The 16,112-nt window shown below is 39.5% G+C and overlaps 2 protein-coding genes across 2 annotated transcripts; both read right to left on the bottom strand.

The window, feature by feature from the left end:
• Nucleotides 1–415: 415 nt before the first annotated feature.
• Nucleotides 416–3,286, bottom strand: LOC145437415 (uncharacterized). Its single transcript, XM_080314670.1, has one exon. The coding sequence runs from the start codon at nucleotides 3,057–3,059 to the stop codon at nucleotides 1,263–1,265; it is 1,797 nt and encodes a 598-aa protein (XP_080170796.1). The 5' UTR covers nucleotides 3,060–3,286; the 3' UTR covers nucleotides 416–1,262.
• Nucleotides 3,287–8,812: 5,526 nt separating this feature from the next.
• On the bottom strand, nucleotides 8,813–11,506 carry LOC145437419 (uncharacterized). Its single transcript, XM_080314673.1, has one exon. It carries the CDS (start codon nucleotides 11,370–11,372, stop codon nucleotides 10,350–10,352), a length of 1,023 nt encoding a protein of 340 aa, XP_080170799.1. The 5' UTR covers nucleotides 11,373–11,506; the 3' UTR covers nucleotides 8,813–10,349.
• Between the last annotated feature and the right edge of the window lie 4,606 nt (nucleotides 11,507–16,112).

Below are 16,112 nucleotides of genomic sequence, written 5' to 3'. Positions count from 1 at the left end.
TTTTGCATGTTTTGAATCAAGGTACCGTTTTAACAGACTGGGCATCGTGGTCGAGTTAAAAACGGCTTTCATACAAAGCATGGACAGTAGCGGACATTATAATCCGTATTCGACTGCGATGAACCCATACTTCACGTATTCTGGATTATACTCCCGTTTAGACATGGTTGCTGCTTGCTGTACTGATGCATTAGTATATTAACCAGATAGCCGGAAAAATACCTTCCCTGCGACATTGATGCATTAGTATGTTAGCCCTAGGCTTGCATTTAAAACCAAAATCAATTGAAAACAAACCTGTTAAAAACAAGGCCCCGTTCAAAACATGTTTTTATTGTTTTTTGTTTGTATGTTTTTAAGCCAATTGAATATTCGTGACGTCATATTGGATGAACAATTGGCAATTGATTATATAGGGTAAATATAGCTCATTTGACGAAATATGCTTCCAACCCCTGTCATATACGGAACAAAAATATCTTCAACCAGGACGACATCGTATGCAACATTTTTACGGTCGGTGTTCATCATCATCAGATTATTCATTTCATATCAATGATCTATAACTACGTATTATAGCTGTTGGATCGATTATTTCGAGGGCTCCAACCATCCCATATCGTATATGTTGACTATATCGGGTGTTAATCGTCCCTACGCTCATACAACATGTTTTAGGAAAGTATTTACACAATTTATGGCATAATTATGCAGCCTGAAAAAAACTTTTTTTTAAAAGGCCTTTGTTTAAAACACTCTTTGAACACTGTTAAACACTGTTAAAACACTGTCACGACATAATAACAATATCTTTAACAATATCTTATGTGGCATCACAACCGCATTTTGATGCCGTCATGTCTTGGCAAACGACTGATCCGACATTCGAAGGAAGGCCTTCACACTTATTTCACATTTATTGTCATTCAATCCCGTATGAATCAGCTTGTGCGACTTTGGATTTCATTTATGACAAATCTGTAATAAATAAATCACATTTATCATTCACGAATCCCGTGTAAATATGCATGTGTAAGTTCAACTTTGTCTTGAAGCCGATTCCACACATATCAGACGCGTTTTACGTGCGTCCAATGTGCAAGAGATTGAGCTTGTGAGAACATAGAGTTGCTTTATGATGATACTTTTGTCGAACGTATCACACTTGGAATCCTTCAATCCCGCATGAATGAGCATGAGCATGCGAGACTTCAGTTGATCTTTCCGACGAAACTGCTTACCGCATATGCTATACTTTAATATTACATGAGTCGATTGTGAGTGAGCACGTGCTTTTTCAGATGATCTTTCCGAACAAACTCCTTGTCGCAAATATCGCATTTAGCGCCCTTGAATCCGGTATGAATGACCATGTGTCGTTTCAAATTTGCTTTGTGAAGAAATTCCTTACCGCATAGCTCACATATATACTCTTTCAATCCCATATGAATTAGCATGTGCGACCTTAGCCTCGATTTATCACGAAAATCCTTGCCGCATACATCACATTTATTATCCTTGAAACCCGTATGAATGAGCAGGTGGCTCCTCAAAGTTGATTTCTGACAAAATTTCATATCACATATTTCGCATATATGATTTCTGAATCCCTCGTGAATGAGCATGTGAGACTTGAGCGATGATTTATGGCGAAACTCCATGGCGCAAATATCACATTTATTATCCTTGAAATCCGTATGAATGAACATGTGCGATCTCAAATCTATATTTTTACGGAACTCCTTGCCACATACCACACATTTATAATATTTAGATTCCGTGTGAATGTGCGCATGCGTCTTCAAACATGACTTGCTGCGAAAATCCTTGCCGCATACTTCGCATCGATAATCTCTGAGGTCCGCGTGGTTGAGCATGTGAGACTTAAGACTTGATTTGTGACGAAACTCAATGCCGCATGTATCACATTTATTGTCCTTGGATGTCGTATGAATGAGCATGTGCGACCTCAAACTTGAATTTTGACGGAAAGCCTTGCCGCATATATCACATGTAATATCCTTAAATGTCGTGTGGATGTTGCACATATGAGACTTGAGAGTGGCTATCTGACAAAACGCCATGCCACATATTTCGCATTTATTATTACTGAATCCAGAGTGAATGCGCATGTGATTATTCAGAGTCCTTTTACGATGACACCCAATGCCGCATATATCGCATTTAAAACGCTTGAACTCCGAGTGAATGCGTATGTGATCGCTTAAATTTGATTTATGACCAAACTCCTTGCCGCATATATCACATTCATAATTCTTGAATCTGGTATGTTTGAGCATATGAGAATCAAGTTCTGATTTTTGATGAAAATCATTGCCGCATATATCGCATTGATAAGCCTTTATTCGCCTGTGAATAAGCATGTGTGTTTGCAAAGATGATTTCCGAATAAACTTCTTACCGCATACCTCACATTTACTATCCTTGACACCGCTATGACTGAGCATGTGTCGTTTCAAAGATGCTTTGTAACGAAATTCCTTACCGCATAGCTCACATATATTATCCTTAAATCCTGCATGAATGAGCAAATGCCTTTGCAAACTTGGGTTCTGACGAAACCCCTTACCACATACCTCACATTCATAATTCGTACATTCAGTGTGAAGGAGCATATGTGTTCTCAGATTCGATTTAAAACGAAACTCCCAGCCGCATATCTCACATTCATTATCCTTGCGTCCCGTGTGAATTTGCATGTGAATCTTGAGTTCAAATTTGCGACGAACCATCTTTCCGCACACATCGCATCCATATTGTCTGGTCTCGTTGTGCATTACCCAATGTGATTTAAGGTGACGCTTTTTCCGAAAAGTCCTACCGCATACATCACAACCATACTCCTTCATTCGGTCGGTACTCCATACTTCATTAATCGGTGCGTGATGGTTCATGTTGCTGACACTGCTGAATTCTTTCCTGCCGGACTCGCAAGCGATTTTGATGGTCTCTGGGTCGCATTGTAAATTCCTCGCGCAACTTGCGATACCTTGCGAATGTTTTTTTGCATCAGGTTTGGACGTTTTCCGGATCGGCATCTTCCTCTTGTGGTGGTGTTACGAAAGGTATGTGGTATCGTGAGCGTTACAGTAGCAGTATCTAGCCTTCGTAAACAAGAAGCATAATATTGAAAGCTGTTGTTTAGATGCTATCAGGTCATTCCAAAGATAATGTTGTCTTGAGTGCGGCAAAGTGAAAGTTCTATAGAGTAACAGATATCTGGTACATGAGTCATGGGCATTGCCTTATTCGCTTGAATGACAAATAGTTTCAACGAAGTATATGTTTAATACGTGGTAGATATTTTCTACTGATGTTACGAATAGTCCTTTAGAATTTGGTCTAAAACCTAGAAAAAATTCTTATAAAGACGTATTATATACCGTTGGAAAGATGATTTTACCAGCTTTTCAATGATAGGTTTTGTCGCTTTTTTTACCTTGGGGAAAAAAGTTATGACCAAAAACGTGCCAAGGGGTAAAAATTGAAATTGGGGAAAAATTAACATAAAAATATAAACAAAAGGCTAGAAACTAATGAATTATCAACGGAAAAGCAGGATACAGATGCAAAAGGAGTAAAGAAAACAAAAATATAATTATATATCTGTTTCAGGGAGTAAGAGTGAGCAGAACAGGGGGAAGTGGGGGTGGGGCAAGTAGAGCTGTCGTTGTTCGTTATAACTTCAGTATGTTATTATTTATTTACTATGGTCCGTCTCATCTACCTTGCTTGTTTTTTTAGATAGTGCTTAGTCAAAAAGAAACAGCAATTTGCGTTAAGTGTAGAAAAGGTTATCGGACTGGAGATTCAACGTGTCTCATTGGAGATTATTTTTGCGAGAGTGATAGTACCACACACCCTTTAGACTAGAGTTGCATTTAAAACAAAAATCAATTAAAAACAAACATGTTTAAAAGAAGGACCTAATTCAAAACATTTTTTTTTTGTTTTTAAACCATGAGGGAATATAAGCTTGCGAGGGAATATAAGCTTAAGCCTTAACTGTCTAGACCAGACGGACAATGTATTCGGCGTTTGAGTATAATTGCTACGGTAATATTGAGCAGAGTGTGAAACGGGTTTCTGTACTTGCTATCGATATTAGGCTACTCTTTTGACAAGTTATACAGCAGTAGCCAACACCACAATCGCACGGATTTGGTTTACATGATACAATAAACATATGAAATCAATATTGATCTCGTGCGACTGCTAGATTTTTACATCAGACAACGATATCAATTTCATTGATTGGTTGAATAAGCATTATTCGCTGACTATACCTACATGTAGCGTATTTCGCTCTTGATGTTGTGTGATTGCGGATTGTGAAGCCCACAGCAGATAGTCACTAATTATTCACAAACGGAAAGCTGGATGTTTCGAGCAAACTTTTGTTACAAAGCAAATAAAATGTTTGAGATTGTACAGGTAGGCTACATGGTCGCTTAGTGTTGATTTTTTTATGCTGTCAGCCCCATGCATAGATTGGCCGCAGTTGAAATGCAATAAATCTCGATCAAAGATGTTATAATGAAGTGAAAATTGTAATATATGAAAAAGGTTCACAGTGCAGAACCTACCCAAGGTTCGTTTGTGAACGTGAACCTCTAAATTTCCGAGGTTCACACACAGAACGCGAACGTGAACCTCGCGTTCACACCATCCCTAATTACATCTTTATAAGAATTTTTTCTAGGTTGACCGAAAATTCTACAGGACTAGAAGGACCTAATCGATTCATAAGATTCTACGGCACAATAAGACATAGGATCTATACAGGTAATTGTTGGGACTCATTAATTCGGAGCCTATATGTTCAAACTAAGGGCTTATCCGGGAGAATTCTAATCACGTGATTAAAAACTGCTAATCGGGAGGCATTTAGGCAGAAATAATAAAGTTAGCTGATCCGGAAGAATGCTAATCGTTTGATTAAATACTGCTAATCAGGACGCAAAAAGTTGGAAAAGGTTACGCGCGATGGTTATAGTTGAAGTGTCCCGAGTTTTCAATCAAGTGGCGTTATCCGTTGCATCACAATGCGAAAACGCGTTATACGCTGTCAGTTGTCAATTTGGTGAATAAAACGGCAGCCTGCTGATAACGATACTGCCACTGCAATACGTAGAATTATCATCATCGCGAAATGAAAGTCGTTTCCAATTCGTACGGTACAGCGAAAAACGGGTTATAGAATATTGATATCGCAATGTAATGGCCGGCACATAATTCGTTGATTGTTTAGTGAAGCCATTACCTAGGAGACAGTCGGCACCGGTCATTACCGGAAATACTTGTGCATAGGATTTGCACGCAGCAGCGGTGAGCGGATACTGATTTCTGTGAATCCGAATTCGTCCGACAGCTACATCCTCAGAGGAGAAATCCGTTCGAATCCGACGAGCGTCATCAAAAAAGCCACATAAATCCGAAAACTCCGAATTAAATCAGAGGCGGTGAGTAACGAAGTACTTCTACTTTTTGGAACTACTCGAGTAGTTTTCCTCTACTTCTGGTACTTGCTCAAGTAGATCTGATTTTCTCTACTTCTACTTTGTAATATTTTCGGATCTACTTACCTACTTTCGCTGTTTTCAGTTTGCCTATATTCGCTGTTTTCAGTTTGCCAAGTGGAAGTAGTTCAATTCCCCAATAACAAAGAAAGCCTGAGGAATTTCGGGGCTGTTTTCACAGAGTACCAACATTTAAAATTCATAAAAGTCAAGTAAATCCCAGAAATCTTGTGGCGCTTCGCGCATAGTAGTGATGGAGTGACAAGTATGTTTTCATGAAAGTATTAGTGAATATAATGTAGGTACCGGATTGCTTGGTTCCCCTCACACCGCATCGTCACCCATATCAAATTTTTCATCACAATAAATATGGCCCACCATAACATTTGAAACTACCGTTTCTCAATCTAGCAATTACCTATTATACCTAGCAGCCCATGACGTGTTCTAATCTGGAAAAGTGAAATTTAACTTTTTTTATCGTTAGACCTGTTTTTATTATTATTATTTATTAATAAAAGCATGCTATGGTGCTTATAACAGCGTGGTCTTTAGCACCACGTGACAACAAATTCCATCACTAACACAAGATAACTTGCAAATTCAATGATACTCTCAGTCGGTCATGGAATGATTGGTCGCTCTCACGGGTTGCACTGGTGTTTAGCGTATAAACCGAACATATGCAAGACACAATGATTTTTATCGATATCGATTGCTTCATGACTCGAAATTGACTCGTGAATTTTGCACCGACTCACGAGTCAATCCACATTTCTGATACGCTGAGTCAAGTCAAGTCAAGTCATTGTAGCAAAGTGACTCTCGAGTCAAGTCAAGTCCTGCGAAATAGGTGACCCAACACTGCTCATCACAAGTATTAGATTTGCACGTGATTGCGTAGCACCTAACGGTATCTCACACGAGGAGGATAATAACACTAAGTAGCACAAAATTTGTCCTGGAGTTAAACCTATTATTTTCCTATTTAGTATGGCCTAAATCAATAAAAATGGGCTTTCAAAAAGCTCAAATTTTGGTTCTGACTTTGTGAGATTAATTATCACGTTACGGTGCCCATAAAAACGAAGGTCTTATGTCAATGTCATGAATTTAGCAAATAATAATGATATCGCACCCGGCATTTCTACACCGACTATGCCCAAATTTGCCGGAGTGAAAATACGGGGAGTAATACTGGAGTTATTGCGGCTTATATTGAACTGTAAGTCGTTATATTGATGTTGATGAACTTGTATTGGCGTTTTCTCTTCACGTACAGTTCACGATCTAGAAAGGTCTGTCACCGGTATCTCGTCATGTGATATGTATACTCGTTCATGCGTTCGACTAGGGTTGCATTTAAAACAAACGGTGTTTTAAACAACATGTTTTAAACAGTGTTTTAAACGAAGACCTTTTAAAAAATTATTTTTTTCAAGTTGTAAAATTATGCTAAAATTGTGTAAAAACTTTCCAAAAACATGTTGTATTAGTCTACGGACAATTAGCACCCGACATAGCCGATGTATATCAATACGGCATGGTTGGAAACCTCAAAATAGTCGGTTCATCATTAATAGTACAGATATTTCGTCAACGGAGCTATATCTTTACCCTATATTCAATTTTCAATGTCAATCCACTATGACGTCACAATTGAATATTCGTGGCGTCATGGCTTTAAAAAAATGAAATAAAACATGTTTTAAATTAGGGCCTTGTTTTAAAGATGTTTGTTTCAAATTGATTATTGTTTTAAATGCAACCCATACGTTCGACACTAGTACGACAGTCTGCGGGAATTCTCTTTCTCGTTTTTTGAAGGGCCTTGAGCGGCTTTTAACACATCTTCTGACTGATATCCGTTATTTTAGCGTTGATATATATAAATTAACGGGAAACATTCATAGAACATTAAATTACAACTTTCAATGACTACGTAGTAATTTCTGTCGAATTTTAATGGGACAATGAGAGTCGCGATTGGGAATCACTTGATTAGAGATTTCATGTATTGCCAACATGGAATGCTGTCGATAGCAGTAACTCATACTCATGAAACGTACCATACGTATCCAACTCCGATAAGAGATTATGAATGATACGCAACCACGACCTACATTGAAATATTGATATACAATTCATCCATACTGCCTCAATAATCGCACTAACGCAGCGATTTATAGCGACGCTGCACGTCAAACGCAATCTCAAACTCAGTACCTTTCACCCGCTAATGGCTTACCCGCTCAATGGCTACTGAGCAAAAATACATTCCCGAATTGTACAGTGTATGCGGCAGATGCTAATAAGGAAGCAAATACCCTGAGCTTTCCTTCCTGAAATGATTAGCCTACTTATGAACTCCAGCAAATAATTCGCCAAACTGCTGATATCCATATGGTCATCTCTCGATTAGTATTAACGGAAAAATGGGCGCCGGGATATGAAATCCGGCTTATAGCATAGCACCGTCCTCGGGTTTACTTTTATGTAGCGGTCAGTATCGATAACTGAACAATGAACATATCCTGATGCCATACTATGACGCGGAGACTGTACTAAATTGTCGAGCACACATTTCATGAGGATAACATTACAGATTGTTAGATCCGATGCAGCACCGACTTACAAAATTCCAATTAATTAGTCTCATCTCAAAACGCGATCAGGAATTTCCGATATAGTTCAGACATATCGCATGAAGGAGTTGTAAAAATGTTGCTGGTTCAAGTCCAAGAAATTGCGCGTTCGTTGACTGAAGAGGCACAGCGCTCGAAACATGATGAGAGCTCAGAAGAAAGTCAGAGATGTGAAAAACATTTTAGCAGCAGTCATTTCCTTATAAAGTGATTGTTTTCAAACTGAAGCTCATAGATTTTCAAGAAATGCACTTTTGCAGCTTATGAATCTCTGTTGTTTTGAGGTCACGTGCCATCACTTCTTAACAATTTGCGAAATGAATTTTATGTAGTTGTCAGCCGACATTTTGAAGGACAACGGGTATCTTGGATACCCCAGAGATTGATGAAGTAGAATGGTTCCTTCCGTCAAAATGCCATAGCTGCTATTCGAATACGGAGACTTTTCGATGAAAAAGGCTGCTGCCCAATGTTTATCACACCTTCAGCTTTATATTGAAACCACACGTCGTATTCAGCGCGCAGTGGCCTTTCAAATATATCATTTGCAACGCTGTCGATGAAATGTAACATGGACGCAAGCACTCGCATCATAAATATGCGAAAATGTGGTACAACGAACAGAAAACGAATAATCGGATCCAATCGCTGACAGTTGCACTGTGAATACAGACGTAAAGCGTGCTAAAATCACAGGTATTTTGGGATCATATTGGTACGTCCCATATAAAAATTATTACCAAGAATATATAAGTGAACTCGAGATTCCTCAATTCACATCGGAGCAATCAGATGAAACCTTCATGAGTCAAAGCTTCACCACAAATTTCACAGTTTCAATAACGGAGATGTATATTTAATTAGAACAACCACAACGTTCTAGATCCGATTTTAGAAGGAAAGCCTTCTCGCATAATACACATTTCATGTGGTCTCATTTCGTTGGTCCCATGTGAATGAATATTGAGCATGCGAGACTTGATTAATGGCGGTATCCCCTCCCACATATTTGCATTTCTTTTCCCTGGGTCCCGCATGAATGAAAATATGTGACGACAGGTTTGATCGCGTCTCTTCCGGATATATCAGATGCATTATGATCCTATGGCGTGTGCATGGGCATTGGGACTGTCCAAAATTTAGAAAATGGTAAAAATGCTGTGTTGTAATGTTACATTCTATAGATTAGTGATAAAAAAATATTGATGAGCTTGCAAAAAGCCCAGAGAAAAGCCGTTTTGATTTCGTACAAAGCGTTTGAAAGTAGTTGCTGAAGAGTGGGCGTGCCAGCAACCATGGAATGGCGTGGAGACCAGAAATCACAAAATCACGGCTCTTGATTGGCTGATCGCCAATGCGTCGATGATCACAACGGCAGTTGCCTGTTGATTAGGTGCTTCTATATGTGTTCGAAGGCACTGATTCTGTAAGCGCATTTTATGTTGGTGATCTAATAATAGGATGGGACACCTAGACTCATTCAGGACATGCTACGCTACAAGCTAACCGTCTTCAGGCTAGTCATTCCACCATCGCGTGTGCTTAGCATAACGCCGTTTTCTGAGGCATCATCGAGGACTTCAACAGCACTTACGGCAGAATTCATATTTCCGTAAGAAACTGATAAGTGATAAGCATAAACAGCCAATTCACCCCAATCCTCGGAGCATTGACCACTTCAATTATATACCAACTACGACGGCAGGCCAATAAGTTCAGACAACATACAGTGTCAATGCTAAGATTTATATTTGTATTCAATGATGTCGGATTGCTTCTGAAACAAAAGATTCGTTCGCCACTTGTATAAGTGTCTTTGCACCCTTCCGCCGCTTGTTTCTTTGCTCTCCCTCAACAACAAGGCGTGTAGGGTTTCCTTCATAATATACCATTCATGCTTTAAGAGATCTTGTGAAACAACTATTGTTTGTTCGTAATGTATTTCAAGGCTCAACCTCAACATCTCCTGAATGAATCTTAAATCATCATCTGCCAACTAACCTGCAATGCGCTCACATAATCACCACCATCAGCACCTAATCAGCAAGCTGGCACCGTCGTGATCATTGAAGCATAGCCGAGTCGGTGGCACGCATGAATTCCTGAATTCTGCATGAACGATCATGATCATATATGACTTTAATGAAACTAGTTACAAGATATGTCACTTCCGTATTAGTTCAATCCAGTGTGTGTGCGTGTGCGACACTAAATGTGCATTTCGACGAAACCGCTTGCCACACATATCGCATTTATGATTCTTGACGTCCGTATGAATGAGCATGTGCTTTCTCAAACTTGATACGTCATTAAATCCCATGCCGCATATCTCACATTCATTATTCTTGAATCCCATATGCATCATCACGTGCTTCTTCAAACTTGACTTGCGATGAAACTTCTTGTCGCATGTATTACATTCATAATCCTTCAGCTCCTTATGAACTACCATGTGCGACGTCAGACTTCTTCTATTACTGAATTCCTTTCCGCATATATCGCATTTCTTATTCGTGCATCTCGTATGAACGAGCATGTGCGATCTCAACCTCGAATTTTGATGAAATTTCTTGCCGCATACATGACATTCAATATCCATGGGTATGGTATGAAGGAACATATGGAGCCTTAAAACGTCTTTCTGATAATACATCATACCGCATATCTCGCATTCATAATGCTTGGACTCGGTATGAATGAGCATGTGAGTCTCCAATTGATCTTTTCGAGAAAACTTCTTGTCACATATGTCGCATTTACCATTCTTGAATCGAGTATGAGTGAGCATGTGTCTTTTCATTTTTCGCGGAATTTCCTTGCCACATATTTCACATTTGTCACCCTTTAACCCAGTATGAATCAGCATGTGCGTCTTCAAACTTGTTTCGTGGCGAAACTTCTTGCCGCGTATCCCACATTCACAAGACTTGACTTCCGCGTGAATGAGCATGTGTGTCTTCAATCCATCTACTCGAATGAAATCCCTGCCGCATATTTCGCATTTATTGTTTTTGGATCCTGTGTGAATGAGCATGTGCGGCTTCAAGCTACATTTATGACGGAATTCCATGCCACATATATCACAGCGATATTGTTTGGTGTCGTTGTGTATCAACCAATGTGATTGCAAATGAGCCTTCTGCCGAAAAGCCCTCCCGCATATATCGCAATCATTATTTTTCTCCATTACTTGAATTGATGCGTGATAGTCAGTGTCACCTTTACGATGGAATTATTTCCCGCGGACCTCGGATTCCGGTATAGTGCCAGCCGTATCGTGTTGTAGATATGTCTAGTAATCTGCGACACGATAACGATTTTTCAACAATTGTAGGCTTTATTCTCTATTACTATAAGCTATTATTCTAACCAGTGGTGCGCAAGCACAAGCAAAATTAGACTCCTATTACAAACATTAAACATGTATGATCAGAGCAGTGCTTTTCAATCGGTGGAATTTAGTGCGAATGACGAAGGTGGTGCGAATGGCGCTAATGAATGCATGAGTGCAGATAAAATCGTAACTAATTATTCATTTTTCCGACGTGAAATAATTTAAATGAATCCGATGGGAAATTCAAGTGCAGTATCTGACTGGCCAGATCTCTTCGCTTCGATTTTTCGAAATTTCATGCCGGTGACGTCATGTTTGGTGATAGGATTGTTAACATACAAGGTTATTTCCAATTCTCTGCTACTTGCAGACGATTAACCCCCACGAGTGCCCGCCAAAAATATTCGGATTTATTTTATTACGAGTATACTATCAAATTGTATTTAGTTCTCCGGGAACCTGTTCGTTAATTATGTCCAATAGCAAACAGCTAATAAACAGTCTCATTTTCTCAAGTGTGCTTGAATGCTGTTTTATGGCATGCGATAGTACGCCAACGCTAAAGCAGCCGGAAGCCATTCTCGAACTATCACACTATCAGTGTATAAAACGTTGACCGTTGTAATTGACAGAATGATATGCGTCATGGTTTTTCGTACCCCGGTTACCTTTATTTGGATTGTAAGTAAACAGGGTGCATGAGACTTCAAGGTTTCCAAACCCCAAAGGTTGAAGAGCACTGTCCTATAACGGTCAGGATGAGTAAAAGAAAATTGTGACACCTTCAATGATTATAACCCAATATAATTATGTATGTGTATTTTCCATCGATGTTCAAGAATGACTAATTTTGAAACATTTTAGTATACAAAATCACGGAATATACAGTATACACATTTATTGTTCAAAAATATAGCGCGAAACGAGAGGCGAGGTACAGACTGGTCAAACCTCGCCTGTGATAGCGCAATTCATCATAAACAGCTCATAATTTATATTAAGTGGTAGTAATCGAATGTTATTGTCGCACTGATTCGGAAAATCTAAATAATAATAACGTCACAAGACCAGAACCCGCTCAATTCTGCTGGGGAATGTGAAATTCAGGATTGTTACGTACAATGACAGCGTATAGCAGTGGTCGGGAACCTAAGGCTCTCTTGGGCATAAAATATGGCTCTTAGCGAAATTTTCATTCATGTGCTCAATTTATCAATATTGCAGCAACTTGTCATTAAACCTTCAGCCTGTTTCACAATGCAGTTTTCAAACACGCATTGGTGAGAAATGAACTGCTGTAGAAGTGACACTCACAATTACAATTTCAAACAACGCCATAGCTATCCACGATGTTGATAGTTGTTGATGTTGATGTTGTTGATGTTGTGTTACCGCTGAATACTTTGAGAATTGAGAAGTCGAATCGGAATTAATCGACTGATATCAGTTATTATAAACTTTATGATAGTTACGATGAATTGCGCTAGCACAGATAAGGCCTGGCCCGGCCGTGCCTCGCCTCTCTTTTCACTCTTTATTTTCAAACAAGGCAAGTTGCGTGATATTGATAGGAAAAATGTTCAAAATCTACTACACATTTAGGAATAGCATCAACACGAAAAATTATCACGTGTAACTGCCGAAACACTCAAATTTTGTATGAAGCTTAACCTCAACAATTATCAATCAGACTACAAAGCCATCAGGAATACCATGCAAAACCAAACTACTCATAAACTGTAAAAAGCGTGTGAATAGTAGATTCATAATTTTACTGTTGTGTGAGCGCGTGTTGACGAATAAAGTGCGTATTTATGGGAGGTCGCGAGCTCGCTAATTGACTACAGTCGGACTCGCCAGTAATGTTATGGTAGCGTGAGGTGTCGAGTATATATATATATTATACTTGCGAGCTCGTCAACACGAGGAAGCCGATTCGAACGATGTATTATCGACATTGGTGCGTGTAATAGCCCCAATTAATTCATGCTACCCCAACCTTAACCTCGAAAAACATTAGGATTGGGAGCGTGGCAACACTGACAGCAACGTATATTCCTACAACTCGCCTTCTTATCCCACTAGGATTTCATATCTGCTACTTCGATCGTGATAGTACCATAATCAAAACTGTCGCAATATTCACAGTGATACGATACGCTGTAGTACTGAATCCAAGTACGCCAAACGCGATATGAGCTCTACCTGTCTACAGCGACAACGCCATATACCTACTACTCTACTAGTCAACTACATATGATTAGGGCTGGGCAAAATCGAGTACCTGAGTGATTCGATTCTGAATCACGTAAAATGCTTCGAGTCGAGTCGAGTATTCGAGTATCACTCATTATGACGTCATATCAGAATGTAATATGTGAAAGTTCAAATATGTACCTTTTATGCCACCGCAAAGAATATAATGCATGATATCCATCACATCAATGATAGTTTGGTATTTTTTCGACCGTACGGGTTTCATTGCACTTCGTGACAATGTTGTGAGATGAGCATGACTTCGCAAATGTGTTATTATCATTCAAGTTCGTTGGTTTGTTTACATGTCTCGTATGCTGCGATACGGCCAATCAAGTTTTCAAGGCTTCCACAGGAGAAAATTGTATCGAAACTATAATTCTCGTTGATAACTTAACTGGCAGTGGCGAGGAGCGTGTAATTTCAGTACTCGAGAAAATCGACTTTTACTACTCGACTCGAATCATTAAATTTATTACTCGATTCAGATTCGAGTACTCGAATCATTGTGCCCAGCCCTACATATGATAAGTGGAATAAACGAGACTATTCTGATCAATGGCGAATGCTTTGTCGACAGCGATAGTTGGGAAAGAAAACTTTGAGTGTTTCTTCCGGAGATAATTCCTCGGCACTTCCCGCCAGTAATTCATCGATCTGCAGCTACTGAGGTTATCCGCGATTAGTATTTACACAGCAATAGCCGAATGGCGACAGATAAAAGGTCTGTCCCGCTCCACTCGCCTAGCAATATAAACCGTACTTATGACATGGCCTCGAAGTAATTTATACGCTGCAGCAGTTAGCACTGTTTCTTGGAAATCAAAGTTCTGGAGTTAAATCGCAAAACAAAATGATGCTCATCTTTCAGAGCTCAACTGAAATCATGAATGGCTATTAGCTATCGACAGCTATCGATAAAGTAATCGGTCGTGTATGTTCATTGCTCCAATGCTAATTCATCGTCTTCCCGTGATGTTAAGTAAATTCCATTTACGAGCGAATTTAACGCCGGTGGCTTTGATTCTGCATTTTCTGATATCTGTGTGCCATCAAGATGTCCTTGAGTCATACTGTCATAAGCAGTTTATCTCCGTATTGCAAGATACTGCGACGATAGTAGAGCTGCACGTTTTCGTTTCACGAGCCACTGCTGCGTACCATTGTGACTTGACAGCGCGCTTTAACAGTAGCAATTTGAGTCGGATTCGAACTCAAGGCCCTTGTTTAAAACATGCTCTTTTATTGTTTTTTTCATCTGTTTTTTCAACGCCATGACGTCACGATTGTCACAATTGTGAAGTCATAGTGGATTGACATTGGCAATTGACAATTTAATAATTGTGGCTTATCTTAAATCATTTGCTATTGAAGCTGACTCGATTACGCTGTCTTGGGGCACACGAGATACCGGTATGACATTTGATACCAAGTCAACATAGTTCAAATGTTAATTATATTTATCATTCCCACTAGCTTTACTAATTTCAGTCACTTTCCTGTAGTTTTCTGGCAATTCAGAAGTCGATGGAAAGACTACTCCGAATTGTTTTCTCATCCATTATAACAAATTGGCACGTTATACCCTGGCATTTTGCGCGGCTGCAAAACAACATAAACCTACCTAGTTAGTGTCTAAAAGTCCTGAAACTAGCTAATAAGTCATCGAAGATAACATAAAACCCAGAACCGTACTTCAAACAACCTCACTGAGACAGAAAATACGATTTGAAAACAGACCAATATCGCAAATTAACACAGGGAGCGGCTATCTAAGATAGTTGTTTGGCCCCAACGAACCAGAAGTCACGTGACTTTCGAGCCCAATAAGTAAATGGAGCAATATGTCGCAGTACAGTGACTTTGCGGATGAGGATGAACGTGTCGCGAATCTCATCATAGCGGAAGGAATGGTGAAGTTCCTAATTGCAAATGGGATTAAAAGAGAAGATATTGATTTAATTGAAGGTAATTCGTTTAAGGATATCAGCATGTCATATGTTATGATTATGTTGTCAAGAGGGTTTTTACAACAAGCAGCAGTATGAGAAACATGAGTAGATTACCTTTTAGATCAAATTGCAGTATAGCATCAAATGCCAATGGGCGAATAATGGACCGATTCAGCAATCCGGCCCGCCAAGTTCCTAATTTTCCTATATCCGGCCCGCCGACTGGAGAAGTTGCACGCCCCTGACGTAGTAGTACTATAAGCAGGGCCGTAACAGCACTTCGTCATCCCCCCCAAAAAACTTTGGTCTTGGGCCCCCCATAGGGTTATAGACCGAACGTCTGGGGGGCTTCGCCCCCCAGACCCCCCTCCGGCGATACACTGTT

Source organism: Botryllus schlosseri, chromosome 4, assembly GCF_051294905.1.
Source record: "Botryllus schlosseri isolate E-star chromosome 4, Bs_hap1, whole genome shotgun sequence".
NCBI classification, from domain to species: Eukaryota; Metazoa; Chordata; class Ascidiacea; order Stolidobranchia; family Styelidae; genus Botryllus; species Botryllus schlosseri.
Note: the sequence above shows the minus strand (reverse complement) of the source record. Positions and strands in the feature narration are given on the sequence as shown.